Genomic DNA, 25,097 nt, shown 5'->3' on the forward strand with positions numbered 1-25,097 from the left:
CTTTCGATACCTTATATAATTCAAAGTTATTCAAATGCTCAGATTTTTTCTTCTCAGTTGTAAATAGCCGATTTCTGTAGTGATACACTTTTGTGATGTACCAAAATGAAGTCAATTGTACGCCAGCCATGTTGAACATGTTAGCCACAAGATGGCAGCAACGCGCAAGTGATGGGGTAGCCGAGGACTAATAAACTGTTCATCGAGGGACATATTTCCCGCTGACGCTGAAGTGAGTGCCTTATGCGCGTTTCTTTCGAGACGCGGCGATTCTCCTGTCTAAACTTCTGACACACCCACCACGCCTAACCTGGAAATATGTGCACAACTAAAGAGGCGTGATCCGGTGCAGTAACGAGCAAGGTCGTCTGATAAAATTGCTTTTATTTGATTAAAAAGTGAATGCAAAAACACACGCGCCTTCATTCAAAGTGTGCCGTATTTACAAAAGGGAGCTCAACTCTATGCAATTCTTCTGTCTCCTGAAAACCCCACAACAACGGAAAGCTTTGGAGACGGCCGTTGCAAGTTGAGAGTTGACCAGGTTGCCAAGCAACGCACCGCGCATGTGACGCATCAAATGCATAATAAACAAATACATAATTTACGCCCATTATTACGATAACTGCATTGTTTATGTCCTGCGCTTGAACTGCAAGTCCCATCAGCATGTGGAAATGCTCATCACTGGTGAAGAAAAAAGTCCGCTGGCGCACATACCTTTTTCAACATTTAATATGATATAATGTCGAAATTCGCACTTTCGTCATTCGTATTATACAGCCGTTAAGCAGTAAATGAGTGCATATGGGACAGCTGATGTACAGTACCATATGTGCGAATAGGAAACTTTAATCTAGGTGATACTTTGAATGTCCATCTTTTTTTTTTTACCTCAAACTTAATTTGTCTACTGTAAAAAGCGCAACTCCAGGTTTATCTGTGTCGTATCTGTTGTTAAATAATGTTTTATATTTATTGTGATAAATAAATAACATGGTCAGTGTCTTCACATAGATGATAGCATAATTATTAGCAATCAATAGTAACAGTACTATGGTGCATTTAAAAGTCCTCAAAGGAATTATTGCTTTGCAGAAAGTCATGCAATTATTTGGCAACGGCTTTATCCCCTTGGGCTAAGACAACCATCCATTCATTTAGTGCTTCTGTAGCATACCCTTCCTGGACTGTTCACCACTTGATCTCAGGGCACAAACACACCTATGGGGAATTTAGCCTTCAGTTAACCTAAAATGATTCCTTTTAAAAATTTGATCAAGAAAATCCATCCATGTGACCTGCCCACAGGAAGCCAGAGCTGATATTTGCTCCCCAAATTGCAAAAATGTGAGGCTGATGTGTGAACCACACAAGAAATAAAACAGACACAAACAACAGTGAGTTAATAAAGTGCAATACCGGACTGATATTCACTTAATATTTTGTCCTACCCTAATTATTAATTAACTGTGCATGTTTACCTAATGATGTGGTGTGCGAACATCTATGATATAATGCACTTAAAGGTCCATAAACTGAGGCTGCCATGTAATGGAAAATTAGGAATGTGTACACATTGGAAGGTTTTTATTACAGCGCTGAGTTTTTCCCACCCGTTTTAGGACAATATTTGAATATTTTGTGAGGTATTACAAATAAAACCACTTTTATTCAAATCAGGCCTGCAAATTAAGATTCTTGTTACACGGCCTATCATGCTTTAAAATGGGATTATGCAAATGGAATTTGATATGCAGAATTGCAGTATGCTTGTGATTGTGGCAAGTGTGAGGCGTGCATTGTTGGTAAAGTTGCTAAGGAGTATGTGACATCACAGCCGGGGCGAGGCTTCAAGATTGCCTACCAGTCTGCCGAAGACTGAGACAGAGCCAGGCAGAGAGCACAAGGCAGGATGAAGAAGACTGACAAGGTGGACGAAGGCAGCGGTCGTGGAAAGTCAGAAATTAAGAGAGAGAAAGTTCAGGTATGTGACCTGACCACCTCAACGAATAATGTCACTTCATTAGTTCTAGCATGTTGCTGGTTTCTTTTAATTATTTTTCTGTAGCGTTAAAAGGTGCTGTTAGAAAGACATGTAACCAGTACGTGTCCTAATGATGTTATGTTTTCAGTGACATTTTTGGATTAAGATTTTTGCCCGGTAAACATTGAGAATTGTTGCACATTGCGAGGTAAATTACTCAAAATATTCCCTGTTTAATTGTAACAGCTGTCAAAGTAGATGATTAGATAATTGCTAATTCAGTAGTGAACGCAAACATCAGAGGTAAACTGTTGGAAAATTCAACTTTCCATCATGTCATTTTATTACTTTAAAAATAAAATTCAATATGAATATGATATGAATATTCCAGAGAGTGAGTTCCAAAACACAATTATTCTAAAGATAAAAATCCACATTTTGTGTGTGTAGTGATTATCATATGTACGTGACCTTGAGCCGAGGACAGGTGGTGGATATTTTCAATTTTATTTTGGGCATCCTCAATTTTTAAATGCACGTCACGCACTAAAAAAAAACATACTTTGAAAATGATCAATTACGATGCACCGAATAAGAAAACGAAATGCGCAATTTTTGTACATATAGATTTTTTTTTGCCCATGCATTTGTTTTTTTGTCAATTAATCACAATAAGTGGTAAATAGCAGTATTTCAAGTCATTTGATTTATTTTGGACTGTAGTACAGTATCACATTTATTTTCCACAAATGAAAATGTGATGTGGAATTCCAGCCTTAGTGAAAAAATAAATAAAAACAGTTTGGAAAAGCAGAAGGAGCGCAACAACAGTGGGCAGGAAAACAGGTCGAACCAGTCCTCATTCATTGAGAGTCCCAGTGACTTACTTCTGCTTCTTTAATAAACACACTCGCAGGCGGTATCGTCGGGAGGCCTGGCGCTCATGCCTCAACTTGAAAGGCAGTGAATTTTCTTCCTGCTTGTCATTCACTCACCTCTCTTCTTTTAAACAACTTGAACTTGAACAGATGATCTCTCACATTACGACTTCCCTTTTTTGCCTGTTGCTTTGTGCTCTCACCCCACTTGATCCATTGTGTGTTTGGTCTCAGGCTCTTCAATTTCATGAGAACATTCATGTGAAAGCAGTAATGTCCACAATTGACCTTTAGTGATGAATTACTTTAGAAACTGGATTGCGCTGCCCTGCCATCTGGATAAAATGAGTGTTTATTGTCATGAACTCTAATCTAAATTTTATTCACTGTTTACTGTATATCAGAGGTCACCAGATGGCCCCCAAGCACCACATGAGTAGCCTGCGTTCCTGTTCTCAAAATAGCTTCCCAGTGATGGTACATTGTGATTTTCTCGGAGTATTTCTTATTGTCTGACTGTGAGAAATCATTAACATGATCAGTGTCTTCACATAAATTAATATCAGAAATTATTCATAATAACATTAGGGGTGTAACAAAAAAAAACAATTCAAATTGGAAAACTGGTTTTGATTTGACGTCCCGTATCGAATCGTTACATTTTAAAATTGTTGCATCCTTGAATCATATCGCACCCCATGTATCGAGATATGTATCAAATTGTCTTTTGTGAGAGATTTACGTAAGATACAGTACTAATTGGTTTGATGTTGCTGATGATTTGTTGTTTCTTTGAATGTAATGAACCTGGATAGTCGAGGCCTTGGATAGCTTTTACATGCTGTTGCATATTAATAAACAAAGGCTACAGCCGTACCACATCGAATTGAATAGTTATCACACTGAATTGAATTGTTACATTTTAAAATCATCCTTGAATCGTATCATAACCGATGTATCGAGATACCTATCGAATTGCCTTTTGTGGAGAGATGCACACCCTTAAAGAGGAAATCAACCCAAAGACATTTGCAATACACAAATGCAATATTAATCACAATGCCGTGTTTCAACTAGTGGGCCTGCTGTGAACATATTCTTGAAAAAGATAGGTTTGGGTTGACTTCCACTTTAAATAACATAATACAACATTATTACTAAACTTAATTTGGGCAAATTTGTTGTTTCAAAAGTGTGTATCAAACTGGTAGCCCTTTGCATTAATCAGCAATTCATAAAGGTTGGTGAACAAATGTATAATATATTTTGTCCATCCATCCATCCATTATCGATACCGCGTATCCTCACAAGGGTCGCTGGCGCGCTGGAGCCTATCCCAGCTGTCATCGGGCAGTAGGCGGGGGACACCCTGAATTGGTTGCCAGCCAATCGCAGGGCACCCAGAGACAAACAAACATCCGCACTCACAATCACACCTAGGGGCAATTTAGAGTGTCCAATCAACTTACCATGCATGTTTTTGGAATGTGGGAGGAAACCGGAGGACCCGGAGAAAACCCACGCAGGCACGGGGCAAACATGCAAACTCCACACAGGGAGGCCGGAGCCGGGATCGAACCCACGACCTCTGAACTGTGAGGCGGACGTGCTAACCAGTCGCCCACCGTGCCGCCAATATATATTGTCAATAATAATAAAAAAATAAAAAAAACAACATTTCTATAGATTCAACTCAACATTTTATGATTTAATTTGATTTTATTTAATTTTATCATAATTTTTTTTGCCTTAGTTGTAGGTTGGGAATTGAAGCGCTATCTTTCCAACAACCAGTCCATAGAGGACTTTCACCTTCATGACCTCGTCCCTTGATCATGGGAATGTTTCTTGAAAAACAAGATTAGCCTCCAGTCAAATCACAGTACGCAACTGTCACTGTCTCCATGCAGCGTTTGTTTGATTTTGGGGTTGTACTTGCTTGATGTTTATTTCCAATCCTCTGTGTGTCCATGACATGGAACTATTTACGCCCACTTTACTTTATTTATTAGTTTTACACGGTCAATCCTGCTCTCTTTACCTGTCTACTCACACTTAAAGTGTCTGCGCCATCTTGTTTTGTCCCTACAACACATACAGACACAATGTTAGACCAATGTATGGCATAAAAAAAAAAGACCTGTCAAGACAAGATGAAGTGATTATACTGTATTCCATGTTTTTATTATGGCGACAACATGGAAATATTTCCAGATAATGATTATGGAACTACCTATTGTATACAGTATTGCTACCCTTAAATACTGTATTAAGAGAATTTCACTGGCATTCGATGAAATGCAACTACACGGGTCAGTGAGGCTTTTACAATGTTTATATTCGTAAATGTATCCGGGGCAAGATTGCCGATTGTTTTCAATGATGATTTATTTTGGACATGCTCTAATTGATTAAGATCATTCCTCTGCTCAGAGTTGGATTCCTAAGATCATCAAGAAGCGAGTGTGCACCACCTTTGTTGAAGATGATGTCAGGTAAATATCTGTTGATATAAATGCAAAATATTTCGCGTGATGCAGGAGGCACAAAGTCGACCCGCGCCATTCACAGGGGATAGGCACCGGGCCGGCCCGCGAATAGTGAAAATGGAACCCGTTTACCTGACCAGTTATGAACTGACATGACCAGACCATGACCATGACCATGAAATGACCAGACACGAAGTCACATGATCAGACCTGACATGACATGGCAGGACATGTGACACATGACACTTCCATCCATCCATCCATCCACCCATCCATCCATCCACCCATCCATCCATCCATCCATCCATCCATCCATCCATCTGTCCGTCCATCCATCCATCCATCCATCCATTTTCTATGTCACTTATCCTCTGTAGGGTCTCACATTAATACCTAAGGACAATTTAGAGTTCATTTAGCCTAACTTGCATGTTTTTGGAATCTGAGAGGAAACCCACACGATTTTATATTATATTATATTATATTATATTATATTATATTATATTATATTATATTATATTATATTATATTATATTATATTATATTATATTATATTACATTATATTATATTATATTATATTATATTATATTATATTATATTATATTATATTATATTATATTATATTATATTATATTATATTATATTATATTATATTATATTATATTATCATTTGTGAGTATAAATGCTTGTTTGTCTAAGTTTGGCCTTTGGCTGGCAACTGACAGGTGTACACTACCTCTCACCCATAATCAGCTGGGATAGGTTCCATCTACATGCAAAAAAAAGAAAATGTTTGGCTTATTATATTTATTTTACCTGTTGGATTTGAAGTGAAGTGTGTGCTTTAAATTCTGAAAACACCCCCAGCCCCTCCACACACACACACACCGGTGACTGGTTTCCAATGTGCCAGTGAGATCAACTAAAGATTTTGCAGCATTGGTGATATTAAGAAACAAATAATAACGGCAACTGTGTGGGTGTGTTTGTGTGTGTGTGTTGTGTGTCAGTAATGGAGTATTATGTCAGTGCGGTTATGTGCGGAACGTGCATAATATCTTGGACACCAGGGACTCCAGCGGTGCTGCGATTACTACCGAGTGGGACAGTAGGCAGCACACCATCGAGTGTACCACCGATGCCTTTGGAGAGCTGGAGTTTGCTGGCGCTGGACATAGACACAGCTATGTGAGTGGCGTCGCTCAACAGACACAGTGACTACAAGCAGTACTCAAAAACCAGTAGGCTGGTAGTCAAAGCATATTGCCTCATTCATGCATTTGCACAGTTATGATGTGGTGTCAAAATGGGTGAGTTACTATTCAACAATACGATCGATCATCACTCATCACTCTGATGTGACTCACATTATAAAGGATGTGGGCGCCGTTGGGAGACAATTTTAGGGTGTCCTATTCCAACCTGCAAATGTGACAGACAAACAGCCACACAGTTTTTCACATCTACTGAGAAATACTGTATTGGAGTTAACCAAATGTGTTTTTCAACAGTGGGAAGCAATTGGAGCACCCAATTGAAAAAAAAATGCTAACATCACTATTGTTGTTGATCCCTGTCTAGTTTCTGCGGATGTCATGTGACACACAACCTCAGATCATCTACACCCTGATGACGACACACTGGGCTTTGCCCTCACCCAACTTGGTGGTGTCCGTGGTGGGGGGCGAAGGCTGTGAGAACATTAAAACGTGGGTGCGAGAGGTCCTGAGAAACGGTCTGGTTAGGGCTGCACAGAGTACAGGTATGAAAAGTTCAGTAGAAAATGACTAAAGAAGCACATTATCTTTGTATGTAGCCATACACTGCAGCTTTGCTTACCTTTTGGCATTGTTATGATCCAATCATTGTATTTGTATCATTGTATACTACTACTACTACTACTACTAATAATAATAATAGAAATAATAAGCAATTTTGCAGTGGACTAGTAGAAGGGACTGATAAAGATTCTTGGTTACCTCACCAAGTCAATAGATTTTCTCATTTTTTTAAGGATAAAAGCAGTTTGAGTGTTGTTTTACCTGCCACAGTTAATGATTCAGGCTTGCACTTATATAAAATTGCATTTTATTTTTTCATTAGGTTACACACTTACATGTGGTTGATTTTCTCTTTCCCTCCGACCAAAGGCATCAAAGAGACGATTATCCTGTGGTGCGTCGAGAGTAGCAAGCACTTTCAAAAGTTTTTTAAAGCAGATTCGCCATCAGACCCTTTTATCAACTACTCCCAATGAAAACAAAGAGTAAACTCATTCTTGGCACTGAACATTTTGATTCTAATGAATGCTAAGTGTTCAGCTTGCAAATTCTTGTGCGTGTGGTCAACACTGAGGTTATTTGAGCCATGGCCTGTAAACTCCTAAAATACTCTCTTGCAAACAGTCATAAAGTGACACGTCTTACTGTTCCGTCATCGCACCCTCGTACATACGCAAAGGATGGGTTTGTTGATGCCGTGCTGCGCCCTGCTATGTGCAGTGAAAAGGCCTTGACACGTTGTTGTGCCCGCCCAATATTTTTCATTCAAACCAAATCAAACCAGGCAGTCTAGGGCCTGAGTCTGAAGAAGTAGCAACAAAGTTTTGCTGGGCAGGCATGGGTTTCAAAACTCTAGGCGTGTGAACACAGGCAAATCTGGTTGAACTAATTACTTTGTAGGTGGCTGTGGCTGGCAGGTAGAACAGAACAGGGCAGAGGCAAGCAAATGAAAAGTTACAGGCAATGGCGCGAGGGAATGGGTGTGGTGACATTTTGGAAAGTATAAAAACATGTTTAGCACTAATCTGCAATGACATGTATAATCAATACAATTTGACAATGATGAGTAACAAACATGCCTGTTCCGAGAGAGGGTATGAATAGTTTGGAACCGTTTCGAAAACATGTTTAAAAAATGAATACATTTTTTTTTTTTCAATCACAGAAAAGCTATATTTATTCTGTCATGATTACACACATGTTGCCTTTGAAGTTCTAATCCAAGTAGGCTGAGACGCATCTTTGATACCTCATTTGTTGTGGTAAATTAAACAGTGACAGCTATATTCTGTTTGAAAATAAAAAAATTTTAAATCCTGAAGGCAATTAATTACACTACATCAGGGGTCCTTATGCTGTTCCTCAAGAGCCTCTAACCAGCCTGTTTTACATGTTACCTGATTCAAATGATCACTTCATCAGCAAGCAGAAACCTGATAATGATCCTCATCATCTGAATCAGGTGTGTTGGAGGAGGGGAAATGACTAGACGGACTAGATTTTAATTTGGGGTATGAGAATAAAGCGGGGTAAAAACTTTTGTACATAACATTTTTCAGATTTTCGCTTGTGAAAGAATATGAAAACTATGCAGCATTTCCCTTCAACTTCAAAATGAAGAACATGGATAGAGGATTAAGGATTATAAATACTTTTTCAAGCCCCTGTATATAATAGTAATCATCGTTATCCCTTCACATCTGGCTGTCATTTTTTTTCTCTGTCACCCAGGGGCCTGGATCTTGACTGGGGGTCTCCGGGAAGGCGTGTCCCGCTGCGTAGGCGAGGCAGTAAGGGACCATGACGCAGCAGCTCCGGCTCTCTCTAAGAAGAAAGTCATAGCTGTGGGACTCGCACCCTGGGGCGTCGTGCACAACAGGCAGCAGCTTGTAAATGCACAGGTAGGCTTTCATCACCGTGCGTAACAATGAACTTGTTCTATCCTGCAGGCACCCTCAGTGCTCACTTTGTCTCTTCCTGGGCATTATCATAAAAACACTTTATTTTGAAAGAAATAGCAAAATAAGGTTTAACATGCATCAAGTGTGAGACTAAATGTTGACACACCTGATTGTGGAAATACTCTCTTTTATGTTTGAAGGGAAGCTTCCCTGCTCGCTACTATGTCCAGAACACGTCTTGTGACACCTGCTGCCTGGACAACAACTGCCAGGCTTTCCTGCTGGTGGATGATGGCAGTACTGGAAGAAAAGGAGGAGAGACAGCCTTTCGTGCCAATCTAGAGGACTATATTTCACATCAGCGCACTGGCATTTGGGGTGAGACACCCATTTGAATTAAAGGGATTTACTCAGGACTAACATAGAACCTTTAAAAAAAAAAAACACTTGAGCCAATCATTCCCAACCACTGTGCCATGAGAAATGTTTTGTTGTGCTACAGTTTCATTATTGGTGGGAAAATTATTTATTCACTAAAAAATCGTGTTTTATTTGTTTATCCATATAAATCAGCAATGTGGAGTTACAGGCAGTACAAATGAATGCTCTTCCACTTGATGGCAAGAAGCGTCTGGATTTAACTCAAACAATACTATCAGTCCATGGTGCATCTACCAAGAACTTACATTTTGACATTAAAAGCTATTGTCAGCAGGGGTCACCAAACATTTTGAAACTCAGAGATACTTCTTGAGCACTGATTAATGCTAACAGGTGCTAGCAGTTTGATACACGCTTCTTAAGTAACAAATCCGCGCAAATTATTTGGGGATAAATCATCTCCTTATTGTCCTTTTGCCCGCTAGATTTATCCACGAAAGCCATGATTTGAACATGCGTTGCAATGCCGACCTTTGACCTATATCAGTTTTTGTTGTTGTTGTTGTTTGATTCAAATATTGTCATTACCAAATTTACCCCAATGTAAGTGTGGTTTAAAAAGAATATCAACAAAAAGGATTTGATGCAGCTGAATGTTTAGTGTAGGCATATATATTTTTTAGAATTGTTAACACATTTTTACTCCAGTTTCCTCCCACATTCCAAAAACATCCGTGGTAGGTTAATTGGACACTCTAAATTGCCCCTAGGTGTGATTTTGAGTGTAAATGTTTGTTGTCTCTGTGTGCCCTGCGATTGGCTGGCAACCAGTTGAGGGTGTACCCCGCCTACTGCCTGAAGACAGCTGGGATAGGCTTCAGCATGCCTGCGAACCTTGTGAGGATAAGCGGATTGGAAAATGGATGGATGGATGGGTTAACACATTTTAAAAACGTCATTGGTGAAGTATTTTTAGAACAGGCCTGCGGGCTACTCAAGGGGTCCTTGGGGGCTACCTGGTGCTTGCGGGCACCACGTTGGTGACACCTGGTCTACAGTGTGATGCATTTGAAAATCGAACTGAAATCTGATTGGACATAAAAAACTAAAAATTAACCCACAAACGACTAGAAGCCACACGGCCAAGACACACGCTATGAAATGAGGACAAACGACTGTTGGAAATCAATTTTGACCACTTAAATAAGTTGTAAATGTACGTCTGTGCTTCTGATAATACCGAGAAGGTATTGAAGGCCCTAATGGAACGCCACTGCCTCTTTTAAATAACATAACTAGATATTGACATTGAAACAAAGTTTCTCTGAGGAAGTTCTCTGTGTCTCTAGACCAAATTATCACCGTCTTTATGTTGGCTGACTGCTGTTCTACCAGCGGCCTGTTAGTGTTCTCAAAGTACATGAAGGTGTGCGGCGTGTTGAAGTCTCCACTGACTAGTTTCAGTGCCGCAACTGTCACTTGCAGCAGCTGATGGTTTTGAATGTAAACCAGCAATTGCAGACTTCAAACAGACGTGAGTATGGTCGTTTTTCCTGGCGAGTAACATCATATTCCCCATAATGATCAATGGGAGGAACAGTTCAAATCTCCTGTGCCATTAAGTCCTCTCTCTCACTTAACTTTAATTCACTTTAGCACTGACTCTATATCTACTACTGGATGTGTGGTTCTCCAAGGGGGGCGCCGGCCCGCTCCATGTTCGAGGCAGTAGCTCCTTGCAGTTGTAGGTGAAGCATTGTATACAAGACGGGATAAAAAGTCAGATAGCTTCAATATTCCCCGACAATCATTTTGGATTAAAAAAAAAAAAAAAGTAACCGAGGAAGAAAATACAATGAAAGGGAAGGAAACATACAGGAGGGTTCATAAGTTTGTTAACATGCCCTCGGGGTAGAACTGATATATACAGTTGTGCTCATAAGTTGACATTCCCCTAGGATATGTCAGTTTATGAGCACAAATATAAATAAAAGACAAAGCTATGTAGTTTTTTTTCTGCAACAAGAGAAATAAACAAAGAAGGAACAAAGATTTTTTTTTTTCCTGCTTTAACTTGCTATTGTGTCTCAACAGGAAGTGGCAGTATTGAAATCCCGGTGCTGTGTATGCTCATCTCAGGGGATGCCTCCATGCTAGAGGTATGAACACACACACGCACATACACGCACACACACGCACACGTGTGCATGCACGCACACACGCATACAAATACAGACTCATAGAACACACACACGGATGTAGACCAGTAAACTGTGATAAATATACAGAAATAATAATTATGAAGTATGAATTCATAGAACAGAAAAAAAACCAAAAACATAATGAACAGAGCACGCCAACTTCTAACAGTGGTCCCAAATGAGAAATTGAGATTTGTACTCACTGATGGCGTCACCCAGATAGAAATGTCTTATTTATTTTGTGTATATGTGTTCTGTGCGCAGAGAGTAGATACATCTCTGAAGAGATCGACACCCTGGCTAGTTCTTGCTGGAACTGGTCCAGCTGCAGACTTTATCAGTGAACTTCTATTGAGTCTTGCCTGCACTTCCTTCAGTCAGACACCCCCATCAACAATGGGCGAGATTGCGGAGTATCTATCAGACATCCGTGACTTGGTTCGTGATAAGGTCAAAAGATTCTTCCAAGGAGAAGAGGACCTGGAAAAACTGGTGGACAGTGTGAGTTAGACTGCACTCATAACTGTGTGTCTGCTGGTTTGGATAGAATAGTCGTGTGCATACTCATTAAATATAAAATACTTAAAACAAGACATATTATGACATTTTGACTCTTTAAAACAGTTCCCAGGTATGCTTAAAGAGGAAATCAACTCAAACAGCTTTGGGTTGAACATTTTTTTCAAGAATATGTTCCCAGCAGGCCCACTAGTTGAAACACTGCATTCTGATTAATATTAACTCTTTTCCTTCCACTCCCGCTGTGTATCCAGGCTCTGAGTATTTATCACAACAGAGAACTCATCACCGTTTTCCATGCGGAGCAAGAAGGAGTATATGATTTTGATACTGTCCTCCTCAAAGCCCTTGTTAGAGGTATGTACATGGATTCACTGTCACAAATGTTGCATAACTGATCATTTGGGCATGTAAATACTGGCAGAGAATTATAAAAATGGATTGTGATATTTTGAGATTTATCTGTTGCCTAGTTATGATGGCAAATCATTAACATGATCTGTGTCTTCACATACTGTAAATGCCTATCACTCATTATTAATAATAACAAAAACACTTCTTCTTTCACAAGTGTTTGTCAAACTGGTTGTGGTTCTGTGGTTGCAAGCGCATGTAAGGGGGGCGCCATATAAAATCTCGCCTAGGGCGCCACATTGGCCCGGGCAGACCCTGAGTGTTGTCAATCATTTGCCGGGCGCCAGCAGGCACCGCAGCCTTGCGATGTCACCCAGCAGCCTCGGTTTACTTTAAAAAAAGGAATTGGACAGCTGTCGAGACAAAACAAGTAGGTAACGACCAATCACAGCTGACCTGTTTTCTAAAGCTGAGCCGTGATTGGTCCTTACCTGAGCCCTGAGCAGTTGTAATGTCATTTTCAGTCGACAGAAATGACAAAATGGCCGTCCCCTGAGATGGCTAAAAAGGGGTGGATTTTGCTGCTTAACTTATATTGCACAAATGCAATATTAATCAGAATGCTGTGTTTCAACTAGTGGGCTTGCATAGAACATATTTTTGAAAAAAATGTGTTTGGGTTGATTTCCCCTTCAAGCACACAGTATGTTTGGCATTTTTGAATTCGCAGTGCTAGTTTTTCACTACACAATGACCAGCGATAGTTATTTCCTGTGAGCTGTAGCATGACTTTTACATCCATTGCTGTCTATGTGTTTTATGTGTCAAGCTAGTAAACGTCTGTCCAGTGATGCCAGTGAGTACACTCAAGAGTTGAGACTGGCCGTGGCCTGGAACAGAGTGGACATCGCCAAAGCGGAACTCTTCACTGGAAACATACAGTGGACGGTCAGAGTGAATCTATTTACTGAAACTTGATTGCTCTGTTGAGCAGCTTAGTACTGACATACATATTTTATTGGCGATATCTGGTGTAACAAATGTGGCTGTCTATGACAATACAAATCTATCTTAAATTTATCCAATCAATTGTTTTTTTGCAATATGTTCATGGTCTAGGATTTCGACCTGTTTAGTTAGACAGCAATAATCGAGCACCACTGGAGTGTCAAGTAGTGTTGCATCCACTACCATCACATCACACCAAAGGCTATCCAGGATTGATTCAGAATTCAGGACTGGGAGAACCATGTCCAGATATTTGGGCAACTCTACTGATAAATGCAGTCCATACACATTCCAGAGCTGCATTATGAGTTGTCTGTGGATAAAATGAGAATGTCATTAAAAACTTTGAGCGAGGCCCAAGAGCCTGATTAATTAAAGGTGATCCTGGTTTGCTCAATTACACGTATAGACAAACAACCATTGCTGATGATTGTATTTTCAGTATGAGGACCTGGACGACTCCATGACAGATGCTTTGATCAACGACAAGCCCCAGTTTGTGCGCCTCTTCTGTGAGAACGGTCTGAACATCCTGGACTACCTGACGTACGAGCGCTTGGAGAGCTTGTATCGCTCGCTCTTGGACAGCACCGTGGTCTACACTCTGCTCCAGGAACATCTGAGTGACCGTCTAAGCCTGTCTGCATCCCTGTCCAGTCTGGACGGAGCCAAAATGGGGCAACTGAATAGCACGCAAAATGCAATGCCTGGGCCTGCTTCAGCACAAGAGCTTAGCCTATTTGAGGTGAAACCAACAAAATAGAACTCTTAAATCATTTTCTGCATACATGTATATTTGATTGTATAAGTAATCTCCATTTAGATTACTCAAATGAATTGACAACGTCAAACAAAAGTGTCACTTAGGTTGAGAAACTGCTTATCAATTATTTCATTAGATCTTACTGATAGATCGTACTGATTTTTGTTTTTGATGATGCAGGTATCAAACGTGCTGTGGGACTTGATGGGAGATGTCTGTCAGCCTTTCTACTATGAAATCCTGGGTCTGGACCCCAAATCCAGCTTTCGGAAGACCCTCAGAGTTTGTAACCAGCACTTCTCTTCACTTTAAGTTGTAATCTATGCTCAAAGGGGGTGTCATTTTTAGACATACAAAAAATAATACTGTACACTCAAATCTCTGTTGTTTTTATCTCTCAGCAAGTCATCAGGTTGTTGCAGGGGAAATGTGCATACCGGGACAAACGCTGCCAATCTCCCTGGGCAGATCTCTTCATCTGGGCTGTCCTGCAGAACCGCAGTGAGATGGCTATTTACTTCTGGGAAATGGTGAGGCTACAAAGGAAAATATATGCGCAAATAAATATTGTGCATGATCATCAATATGGTCAGCCCCCTTTTGCTTTTGGACCGTATCATATGCATCCAGTCACGGCACATACTTTGATTCAAGTATTATATCATTTACTGACCATGATGGGGCCCTTACCTCTGTTCCTGGTCAGGCGGGGGAGTCTGTGCTGAGCGCGCTGGGTGGCTGTAAGCTGCTGAGAGAAATTTCTAAGCTAGAAAGTGAGACTGAGAGCAAGGTGGCCATGAAAGAACTGGCGCAGAAGTTTGAGGATCTTGCACACGGTGAGTCAGAACAGAAGAACTGTACAGTCAGTGTGCTCGCCACATCACCAAATTGAATTGAAACGTGGTGTGGTGCGGTGAATTTTTCCCACATTTGCAATGCTTGTGTAGGGCCAATTTGGCTTATCAAAATTTCCCGCTGGAACTGGTCCTGTTGAATGTGTAATATTATACCATGTTAACATTACACCGATAGTATAACATAACACGATAATTGTTATACTTTTTACGTGCTCGTCAGATGTGTTTGGAGAATGTTACCAGAGTAGTGAGGGACGCTCCTTCAACCTCCTGATAAAAAAGTCTCCAGTGTGGCTTGGAACTACATGTCTACAGATGGCCACTGCGGCTGATGCTCGCCAGTTCTTCAGCCACGATGGAGTTCAGGTTAATTCTTATGTGATCAGTTTACGTAGTTTTTGATTTATTTACTAAGTTGAACCACTGCACGAGATGTTTCTCAGTCTTAGATTTTGGTTACATTTAAGATTAAATTGAACAGTACATCGTGGACAACCAGTTTTCTTAGTCGATGGGTGTAGAAACAAATTAGAACTTGGAATAACAGCACCATTTTTCAGTAGTGTATCATTATTTTGTAGCATCTTCTGTAAAACTGCTGCTTTCGGCTGTAGGCATTGCTCTCCCAGATCTGGTGGGGCAGCATGGACAGAAATACTGAGGTCTGGAAATTGGTGATGTGCTTCTTCATGCCCCCCCTCATCTACTCAGACTTAATCAACTTCAGGTCAGTGTTGCACTATATGAGCATTCTCCTTTCTATGATGGTACGGTTGAGGGAGATTTTAGCCCTGTGTGTATCTCCAGGAAGGGTCAGGAGGAAGCAGTTACTCCTGTGGAGGTCCACCAAATAGACACTGAGAACATAGATGTAAATGATGCTAGGGTTCTCTCCATGGAAGACATTATACACAAGTAAATACGTACATTCATTCTGCTGTTCCAAAACAGAACTATGTTTGAACGACTCTTTTACAAACTGTTTTTGCTTTGCTGTGCACTTAATAGTGATGATGATGCTGAGGAGGTCAGGGCTCTCAAAGAAGATCTGACAGGTGAGTTTTCATCACATATTGCTTGATCTTGATCCCAGTGATGCCTGCACTTCAGACCTTTTTATCAGAGGAGTCTTGGTACACTGCGATTGGCTGGCAACCAATTCAGGGTGTCCCCCACCTACTGCCCGAAGTCAGCTGGGATAGGCTCTAGCACGTCCGCGACCCTTGTGAGGATAAGCGGTATAGATAATGGATGGATGGAGTCTTGGTACATCATCACAAACCGGCATTTTGAACTCATTTGATGGCATGGTCTCGCTCTGGACTCGCAGCTGGAACTTGCTGGTCACTTCTGGTCATCGTGCTTCTTGATTTCTTTGGCTTGAATTTCTTCCAATCCCAAGTTTCCATGTCATCAAGTGCCTTCAGGATCCATCTTGCTTGCACATGGGTAGAAGTTATTTAGTTATTGCATCAGCATGTGTGCATCACAGAAATATGTAATTTATTTCTTATCATTTGTGCCCTGCGACTGGCTGGCGACCAGTTTGGGGTGTAGTCTGCCTTCGCCCATTGACGGCTGGGATAGGCTCCAGCAACTCCCCGCGACCCTATATAGGATAAGCGGTTTGGAAGATGACATGACATGACATTTCTTATCATTACTCTAGGCAGAAACAAAGTTTAAGTTATAAATCCGCAGCGCAAACTGCAGTTGTTAAAGGCTAAATTGATCATTGAATACATTCTCAACTGTGTCACTCCACAAATCACTGTAATAGGTATATGTATAGCAGAAAATATTTACGCTTATGTTTTCTACCGGGAGGCCCGCTGTAATTGAGTGTTATTGTAGTTTTCATCTGGTACTTATCCTCATCTTACTGTTTTCATCTTTTTGTTTCAGCCTCTTCACCATCCAAAATGAGGAGACCATTCATAGTGTTACGGTGGAGACAATTTTGGTTTGCCCCTGTCACCTCCTTTCTGGGCAACGTGCTGATGTACTTCCTGTTCCTCGTTTTATTTGCTTACGTCCTATTGGTGGATTTCAAGTCCCCATCTCAAGGCGGTCCATCCAAACTGGAATTTGTGTTGTACTTTTGGGTTTTTACCTTAGCATGTGAAGAGTTTCGACAGGTTAGTGGTTAAGAGAAAAGCTTTCCCACTCACATGTATTGTACAAGTCCTAATTAAAAATGTGACTCAAGTCTCATTTTGAGATTTATTACAGACAACCAAACATTATAAATCCTCAAAACAATGTCAAACTCTCCAACTCTTTGCTTGACAGAGCTTCTTCATGCCCAACTACTTTTTGCTCCAGAGGATAAAGAATTATATCGAGGATATATGGAATAAGTGTGACCTCACAGCCATCCTAATCTTCATTTGTGCTCTGTGCTGCAGGTGATAAAGATGTTTTCTTCAATCTTTGACATTTATATCCTTGTATCAGTGGAACGCCCAAAGTCAAACTCTCATTTAGTTTCACGATTTAATCAAGACAGCTGAGACTGTACAGCCTTGCAATCTTAACTAGTGGCACATAGTTTATGGTGCAACCATGGCCGAGTGGTTAAACCAGGGGCTGCCACCGTCCCCTTTATCAAGGCACTGAACACCCTGAAGTGCTCTCCAGGCACTGTAAGTCGCCCCCATAATACTAAATAGTATGTGATACCATACAAATTGAGGTTTGTTTTTAGGATTTTGCCTCTCTACACCACCACAAATTTTGGATGGCAGACTCTCTGTGTATGAGCAGTGTTAATGGGTTAATAATGGGTTAGATTTTTTTTATTAATTAACAGCGAGTGGTGTGAAAAAAAGAAAAATGGGAAAAAAAAACGACAAGAACATGGAAAAAGGTGGTCTCAAGTCTGTACTGCGACGGGTTGTTGAAGTTTCCGGCCCTCTTTGGGGGTGCACTGGAGGGAGTTCTGTGTGCCAGCCAATTGCAGGGCACATCTGCCCATGTGCCCAAACAGGAACCAATCAAAAACAGCCTTTGGACCTGGACAATTTAGAGTCTTCCAATAACCTACAAAACATGTTGTTGACTCACAGCCATGTTACAATGATACTAGTTAAAACATTCGGCCTGTACTGGTAGGTTTCCAAAATTTCTTATGGTCAAAATGAAACTCATTCTAATAATAAAAAATAGGTTAACCACTAGCCCACAAGGAATGTTTTTGTGAGATTTTCCATAATGCTTGTGTCTGACTTTCTTGTTTTGTCTTTCAGAATGTTTCCATGGTCATTCGAGTTTGGTCGAGCTCTGATGGCCATGGATTATATAGTCTTCACGCTGCGTCTGATCCATATATTTGCTGTCCACAAACAGCTTGGGCCCAAGATAATCATTGTTGGCAAAATGGTAACAGCACAAAAAAACAACACACTAACTAAATCTCAAAGGGTTAAAATAATTAATGAACAATGTCATCACAATTTGCTTTCCACAGATGAGAGACATTTTCTTCTTCCTTTTTTTCCTGGCTGTGTGGCTCATAGCCTATGGAGTAGCCAACCAGGCGCTTCTCTTCTCATATGATCCCCGACCAGATTGGATATTTCGCCGTGTCATGCACAAACCCTACATGCACATTTATGGACTACTTCCTGTGGAAGAAGTGGATGGTGAGTGGGCTTGGTCTCTTTAATGCAGAAGACACGTCAAAAATTTTCTTCCCAATAATATATATATATATATATATATATATATATATATATATATATATATATCGTCACTGTCATGAGAAAAACGCTTATCACCATTTTTTTCATTTGACTTATTTTTACATGAATGGTGTTTCTGCGTTACAAACATCGCATTAATGAGAACATTTAAAACGTTTCCAAAATCGGAGATAAGAGTTTTTCACAGGACAGCGACGATATATATACAGTCTATCATGTCATTATTATTATGCACGCACACACACACGGTAAAGCATTAAAATAACAAACAAATGCAAAATACTGTATTCTTGAAATTGTTTGCAAATAAAAGGAGCAGAACTATGCCACAAATTCAGATCCTACTTTCACACCCATTTTAATGCAGTCTGACAGTGTTTCTACTGCCCTATATATTACCTGTCATCAGAGGTAAAGTCAGCCCAGAGCGTAAATGCTTTTGAATCCAGATTCAAACCTTTGCTCTATTTCCAATGTCGTTAACTGTTGTGTTTGTTGATGCTTGTAGGTGTTGTGTCTTTTTGCTTGTGTGAAGCTCATTGAGTTGCTTGTGTATGCCTTGCTATATAAATAAAGCTGCCTTGCCTTGCTTGCTCGAGTGGAAGAGCCAAAGAGTGTTTTGCACACCTGCTTTGCTAAATTCTGACTTGTGTCTAGTTTGTTCTTCCTGTGCTATCCCTCGCCAGCTTACTCTCACTGCCCAAAAACATGTCTATATGTTTTGTAAGTTCAGTGGATGGTCTCTATGTGCCTTGTGGTTAACTGATACTAGGTATCCAATTGAACACAGTAACTGCAAATGCACCTTGGTGGAAGGTAATACGCTCACATGATATTTTGTACATATTCATTTCTTTTCCATGTAGCTGAATTATTTCAAGAAGTCAACTGTACCGACAACAGGACGCTAATTCAAGCGGGAGCCGAGCCCTGCATGAACACCTATGCCAACTGGCTGGTTATCCTCCTCCAGACTGTCTACCTTCTGGTTACCAACATACTCTTAATCAATCTCCTCATCGCCATGTTCAGGTACACTCAGAATGATTCATTTCAAACACAATAAGTACAGCTTTCCTAGTGGATGACCATTGAGGTCTAATTTCTTTTCCTTTACTTCCCACAGTTACACTTTCAACAAAGTTCAGGACCACAGTGACACCTACTGGAAGTTCCAGCGATACAGCCTGATTGTGGAATACCACTCGAGGCCTTGCCTGGCCCCACCGTTTATCATCATTTCACATCTTAATGTTTTCATCAAGAGATACATTCGCGGCATCCCCTCTGAAAAGAGAAAACACTTTGGTGAGGACAACACAAAACACACCACAAAATAACAAAAAATTGCGATACAATACTTGGCACTACTATTTAGATGTGGTCCGAGCAGGTGTCATTTTCCATTGACTCTCTACCACCAAACTGTCTTCTGCCGGACACACCCTTGATACACCTGAACGCCCCGCATGGCGCAGAGCTGTCTGCCAAATTGGCAAACAGGCGCTGCGCCTGCACAAAAATCAGGATACAACAGCATTTCCACTGCCACTGTCTAAGAAAATAGAGCCCAAAGATTTTAAACCTAGGAGGCATTTCTTTCCCCTGCTATGTTGCACTGGTTTACTGTTACATTCTGCTCCCAGTTTTGGAGCTGCAAGGTGTAAAGGCCAGCCGACTTAACACGTGGGAGGCAATCCAGAAAGAGGACCTCCTTTCTGCTCAGAATAAGCGTGAAAGAGAGAGTGACACAGAGCGGCTTAAACGTACAGCTTTCAAGTAAGTAATACACTTTATACTCTGAAACTGAATGCAGTATTTAATTGAATTGATCCTCCTTTTTCATTGTAAAAACAAATATTACATGAATTTAAAAAAAACTCTCCCAACACCAAGCTTTTTTTTTCACTCTAAAAACAGTTGGGTTAAAAATAACACAATTTGGGGTCAAAAAAGGACCAATCCACTACTTGGGTCAATCTGACCCAACTTTCTTGGTTGTTTTATGCCAAAACAACTGCAAAAATTGGTAGTTTTGTACAAAACTACCCCAAAAACGGGGCTGTTTTGTACAAAATAACGCAAGAAGGTAGGTCAAATTGACCCAATTTATGGATTGGTCCATTTTTTTTACCCAAAATTGTGTTCGTTTTAAAACAAACTGTTTTTAGAGTGTTGTATATCAAGCAACACATGCAAATGAATTAGCAATAAATATTCAAAAATACCCATCTCTCTAAAACTAGAGCCAATTCAAAGACACATGTCATTTTGGGACTTAGCAGCCCAAAAATTACCCCCAAATCATTCAAATATCTTTGGCACTTGGACAAAAAGTTGACCATTGTAAGAAAGATTACCAGCAAATTGTGGCACTAAGAAAACCAGCTTTTTAACCCTTTCATGCACAGTGGTCACTACAGTGGACAGCTATTTAAAAGTTGCTTTTGCCTATATTGATTAATCAAATTTTTAAAAAATACTTTAACCCTTTCATACATTAATTATGATTTGAAGTAATTATTTAAAATATAAATATATTTTTTAGATGACTAAATATAGGCGAAAGCAACTTTTAAATAGCTGTCCACTGTAGTGACCACTGTGCATGAAAGGGTTAAGGGTCATTAGGGAGGACATAATATACTGGTGTACGTGTTGTTCACTGGAAATAATGGTTGTTTAAATTTTTGTTGCATACATATTTGTGCTCTACGTTTTGCAAATGTCTGTGTGTGTGTAGAGTGGACAGAATGCTGAAGCAAATGGCAGAGAACCGTGACCATGACCGGCGTTTACAGCTCCTGGAGACAGAGGTTAGGGATACTTTACTTACATTACAAATGCAAGAGCAATACATCATTCATTATCTGATACATCCATCTCGTGCCACATATGTAATATAGTTTTTGTAATTGTCCCCCTTATCTGTTTGATACTTGATAAATTCCTCCTCTTGATTTGGTATTGTGTCTGAACTCTTTCATTGGACAATGTCTGTCAAAATACGACAAGTAGGTGTCCAGAAATGCATTATATGCATTATATATATATAGTAAGTGGATAAAATGTGAACACAAAAAAAGAGGAAGCTCAAGACACACCTTTTTAGTTTGGCTTTCAACAACTTTAAAATAATTTATCTTTTCTTTTGATTGAAGATAATTCTATGTTTTGCTTTGAATGTTTTAAAGCACTTTGAGTTGCATTTTTATGTATGAAAAGTGCTATATAAATAAAATGTGATTGATTGATTGATTGAAAATGGATGGATATTTGTATTTGTCTTGCTTGGGTCTAACGGGTCTTTCTGTCTCTGTCTCTCTCTCTTTCTCTGCCTCTCTCCCTTTCTCCCTTTCCCAAGATGGAGTTCTGCTGCAATGCCCTCTCCTGGATGATGGAAGCTATGTCTGAAAGTAATTTGATTACAACCAACCGCAACCGTCCACTCCTAAGAGGTAAAGAGATATACTTTAACACCCTGATAGAGGAACGTTTCTCAACTTCCGCCAATAATACAAATTCACAATAACAGCATTGTGGAGATTTTGATTGTACATTGATGAGGTGTCCATTCTGTTTTTTCCCACCTGTCGTAGATTTGTCGGCAAACTGAAGTGCCTGAAAATGGTTCTCACACATACAAGCATGCAAGCACGGGGACAAAGTCCATCCATCCATTTTTTAAATTTGCTTTCAATTTCATTTGTTCCACTTTTTAAAAACTTTTGTCTGGGTTTATGTTTACAATGTATAACTGCAATTTTGTGCACATTTTTGCATCAATTTGAGAATGATTTGTGGAGTGGAAAACAAAAGCCCTATCCTGATGTTCCTTGATGAACTTTGTATTTTATGAGAAAATAAATTCTACACCTAGAACAAAGTGTAACCAAAGGCAGTGTGGTAATCAGCTGTACTTTTTGTTTCGCTATTCCAAAAGAGGTGCCCTTAGGGGCATCGGTAGAATCCCATCTTTCACCTATAAAAGTGGCTGCATATTATTGATGACACTGATTGGTACAAAGACCATGACAGATTTGCACTGCACAGATATGCCTTTAGGGTTATATTCTCCCATTGACCCGTACGTTTTTTTTACGTGGCTGCACTTTTCATCCAGGCATATTCTTCCATCCAGACTTCTGAGGCACCAACTCTGCCAAACCTAGGAATGATGCACAAACACTTGTGATTCATTGAATCCTGAGGCTGGCTGTAAATCAGAGAGCATGGAGTTTTCCTGAGACTTGTGAATTGACATCCATGAGTAAAAAAAAAATGCACATGGAAATTAACTTATGTAGCAGTTGTGTTGTTGACCAGTTGGGAGCACTACTCCAGGTAACACACAAACTCTTTTAAGTTGTACATGTTTTTTTTTTTTGTCGGAAATAAATCCAATAAAAGTAATTTAATCCGAATACTATGTTTATGATTATGCATGTAGGGAGGACCGTCAATAAAAACATTTGGTGCACATGCTGTTCTATAGCTATAATTGCAGACTCACAGAAAGTGTCTTTCTGAGACTACTTGTTACTCTGCCACAAGTTTTTTTTTATATTAAATGCATATTTTAAAGAAATAATACAATTGATCTGAATGTAAACGCAAAAATAACCTGTTTTAAGTAAAGAAGTGTGTGGTTATTTTATGTATTTTTCAAATCCTTTATTTTTGTGGGCAGGATAGTAGATGCTTTATACATGCATTGAGAAATTATTAGTGTTATGAAAAATCCAATTTATTAAGAGCGCATATTTTGCACATATGCACACATTTTGTCCATATGTAAAGTTGCATTTTTGGCATACATCTGGTTAGGAAGTGTGTGACCCTGTGTGCCCCCCCAGTAGCACTGATGAAAAGTTGTGGCCCCCTCCAACATTTAAGTTGTTGCAGTAGGGGGTCACCAACCTTTTTGAAGTTAAGATCTATTCCAAATGTCATTTTGTAGTATGGTCATTTTGTACCCGTAATACATTTGGGGTGGGGAAAGATGAAGTGGTGGCAATTTGGTTAGGGGCAGCCTTGGTAATAGTAATCTAGGTTTTCGCACACAAGTGATGGCTTCACTGACATGAAAAAGTGAAATTTTAACTGTCTTCTAAGAATTTTGAATAATTAAGCAAATATTGCAACTTCAAATTGGGGGAGGGGTCCCTATGAATGAGTTAAACCACATCATAGTTTAATGAGTTGGGTACAGTTTTAGACACTTGGAAAGTTTTTTTTAAACACCCAGATGCTCTTCACCCTTCTTGGATATCTGTGACCTGGATGACTGGGACTCTTACATTTAGCAAATTCTTAATTCTGCTTTTTAATAAAATACTACTCTAAGACTATACTCTAGCCTTTTTGCATTTTCTCTTTCTCTTTTTGCACAAACACACACAGCCCGCTGTGTTCCCACTCCTGAACATTTTACTGTTAAACGTAAGACATTGATTAAAGTCTTGCCTGATATTTTTCCTAATTGTGATGATTATTATTGATCATGGAACATATTTATGTGTGATACACAGAATTGTTTGCTTAGTTAAGTCATGTCCCCACAACTACAGTAAATGGTACTCTCATGAGCTTGGCTCAAGGCTGGCCCCCACTTTAGCCGGTCCTTACATGGAAAGAGATGGGCCATGGGATCATATTGAGAGAAGTAAATGAACCCTGTGGGGGGAATGTCAAATCCACTTGATGAACGGGTTGGTGCAGCACACCCTGCTGTCATCTCATCACCTCCCGACACCTTGTCAGACCGTTTTTTTTTTTTTCTTTTTCTTTTAGATAAATTATTGATTCTGATTTGTTTTCCCAATATATTCACACAAAGCTTTCCAACTCATCAAAAATCAGCCCAAAATGATCTGATGATATTTGATGGTTTGACGGATTATTTTTAAAGTGGTTACATAAACTAAGTGGGTCAATGGAGGCAGTCAGTGGCACAAGAAATGTCTTTGGCATGTCTGAGCTCATCTCCACTTTCAACCACTTTGCAGTCTTCATTTCTACGCAACCTTCTTCTCCTCGCTCCTTCAAACTCAGCTGTTTCAGACTGCTGTCCGTCTATCACTACTACCAACTCCCTCCACAGTGACATGCGGTGAGGGTTACGGTAGCTGAGGCGCTGCCTTTAAATTCAGAATTACAAGTTTATGAGCCAAACAGATTGGCATGGTAGCCTAACATTACAAAGTTCACACACATTTATTTGGCCATAATGTTGCATTTTCAGTGGTTTGGAAAGCAGTAAACAATGAATAA

At 39.9% G+C, this 25,097-nt stretch overlaps 1 protein-coding gene across 1 annotated transcript; it reads left to right on the forward strand.

Moving 5' to 3' along the window:
• The first annotated feature begins 162 nt into the window (after positions 1-162).
• trpm4a (transient receptor potential cation channel, subfamily M, member 4a) lies at positions 163-22,721 on the forward strand. Its single transcript, XM_086055358.1, has 29 exons — positions 163-232; positions 1,841-1,987; positions 5,299-5,360; positions 6,366-6,543; positions 6,937-7,117; positions 8,868-9,037; positions 9,238-9,415; positions 11,513-11,577; positions 11,884-12,120; positions 12,393-12,495; positions 13,322-13,440; positions 13,943-14,245; positions 14,444-14,545; positions 14,665-14,793; positions 14,970-15,099; positions 15,341-15,486; positions 15,735-15,847; positions 15,928-16,035; positions 16,129-16,175; positions 17,026-17,258; positions 17,413-17,528; positions 18,369-18,501; positions 18,590-18,764; positions 19,691-19,856; positions 19,951-20,132; positions 20,471-20,603; positions 21,568-21,640; positions 22,189-22,282; positions 22,424-22,721. Exons 2-29 carry the CDS (start codon positions 1,916-1,918, stop codon positions 22,438-22,440), a joined length of 3,765 nt encoding a protein of 1,254 aa, XP_085911484.1. The 5' UTR covers positions 163-232; positions 1,841-1,915; the 3' UTR covers positions 22,441-22,721.
• Positions 22,722-25,097: the final 2,376 nt, after the last annotated feature.

This window comes from Filicampus tigris, chromosome 16, assembly GCF_054856515.1.
Source record: "Filicampus tigris isolate MCC_2025a chromosome 16, RoL_Ftig_1.0, whole genome shotgun sequence".
NCBI classification, from domain to species: Eukaryota; Metazoa; Chordata; class Actinopteri; order Syngnathiformes; family Syngnathidae; genus Filicampus; species Filicampus tigris.

What these genes read in the sequence shown, in the direction of transcription:
- trpm4a (XM_086055358.1), top strand. Translation starts at nt 1,916, where the DNA reads ATGAAGAAGACTGACAAGGTGGACGAAGGCAGCGGTCGTGGAAAGTCA. An exon ending in TTTGTTGAAGATGATGTCAG is followed by an intron (nt 5,361 to 6,365) that starts GTAAATATCTGT and finishes GTTGTGTGTCAG; the next exon opens with TAATGGAGTATTATGTCAGT. An exon ending in GCTTTCGGAAGACCCTCAGA is followed by an intron (nt 14,546 to 14,664) that starts GTTTGTAACCAG and finishes TTTATCTCTCAG; the next exon opens with CAAGTCATCAGGTTGTTGCA.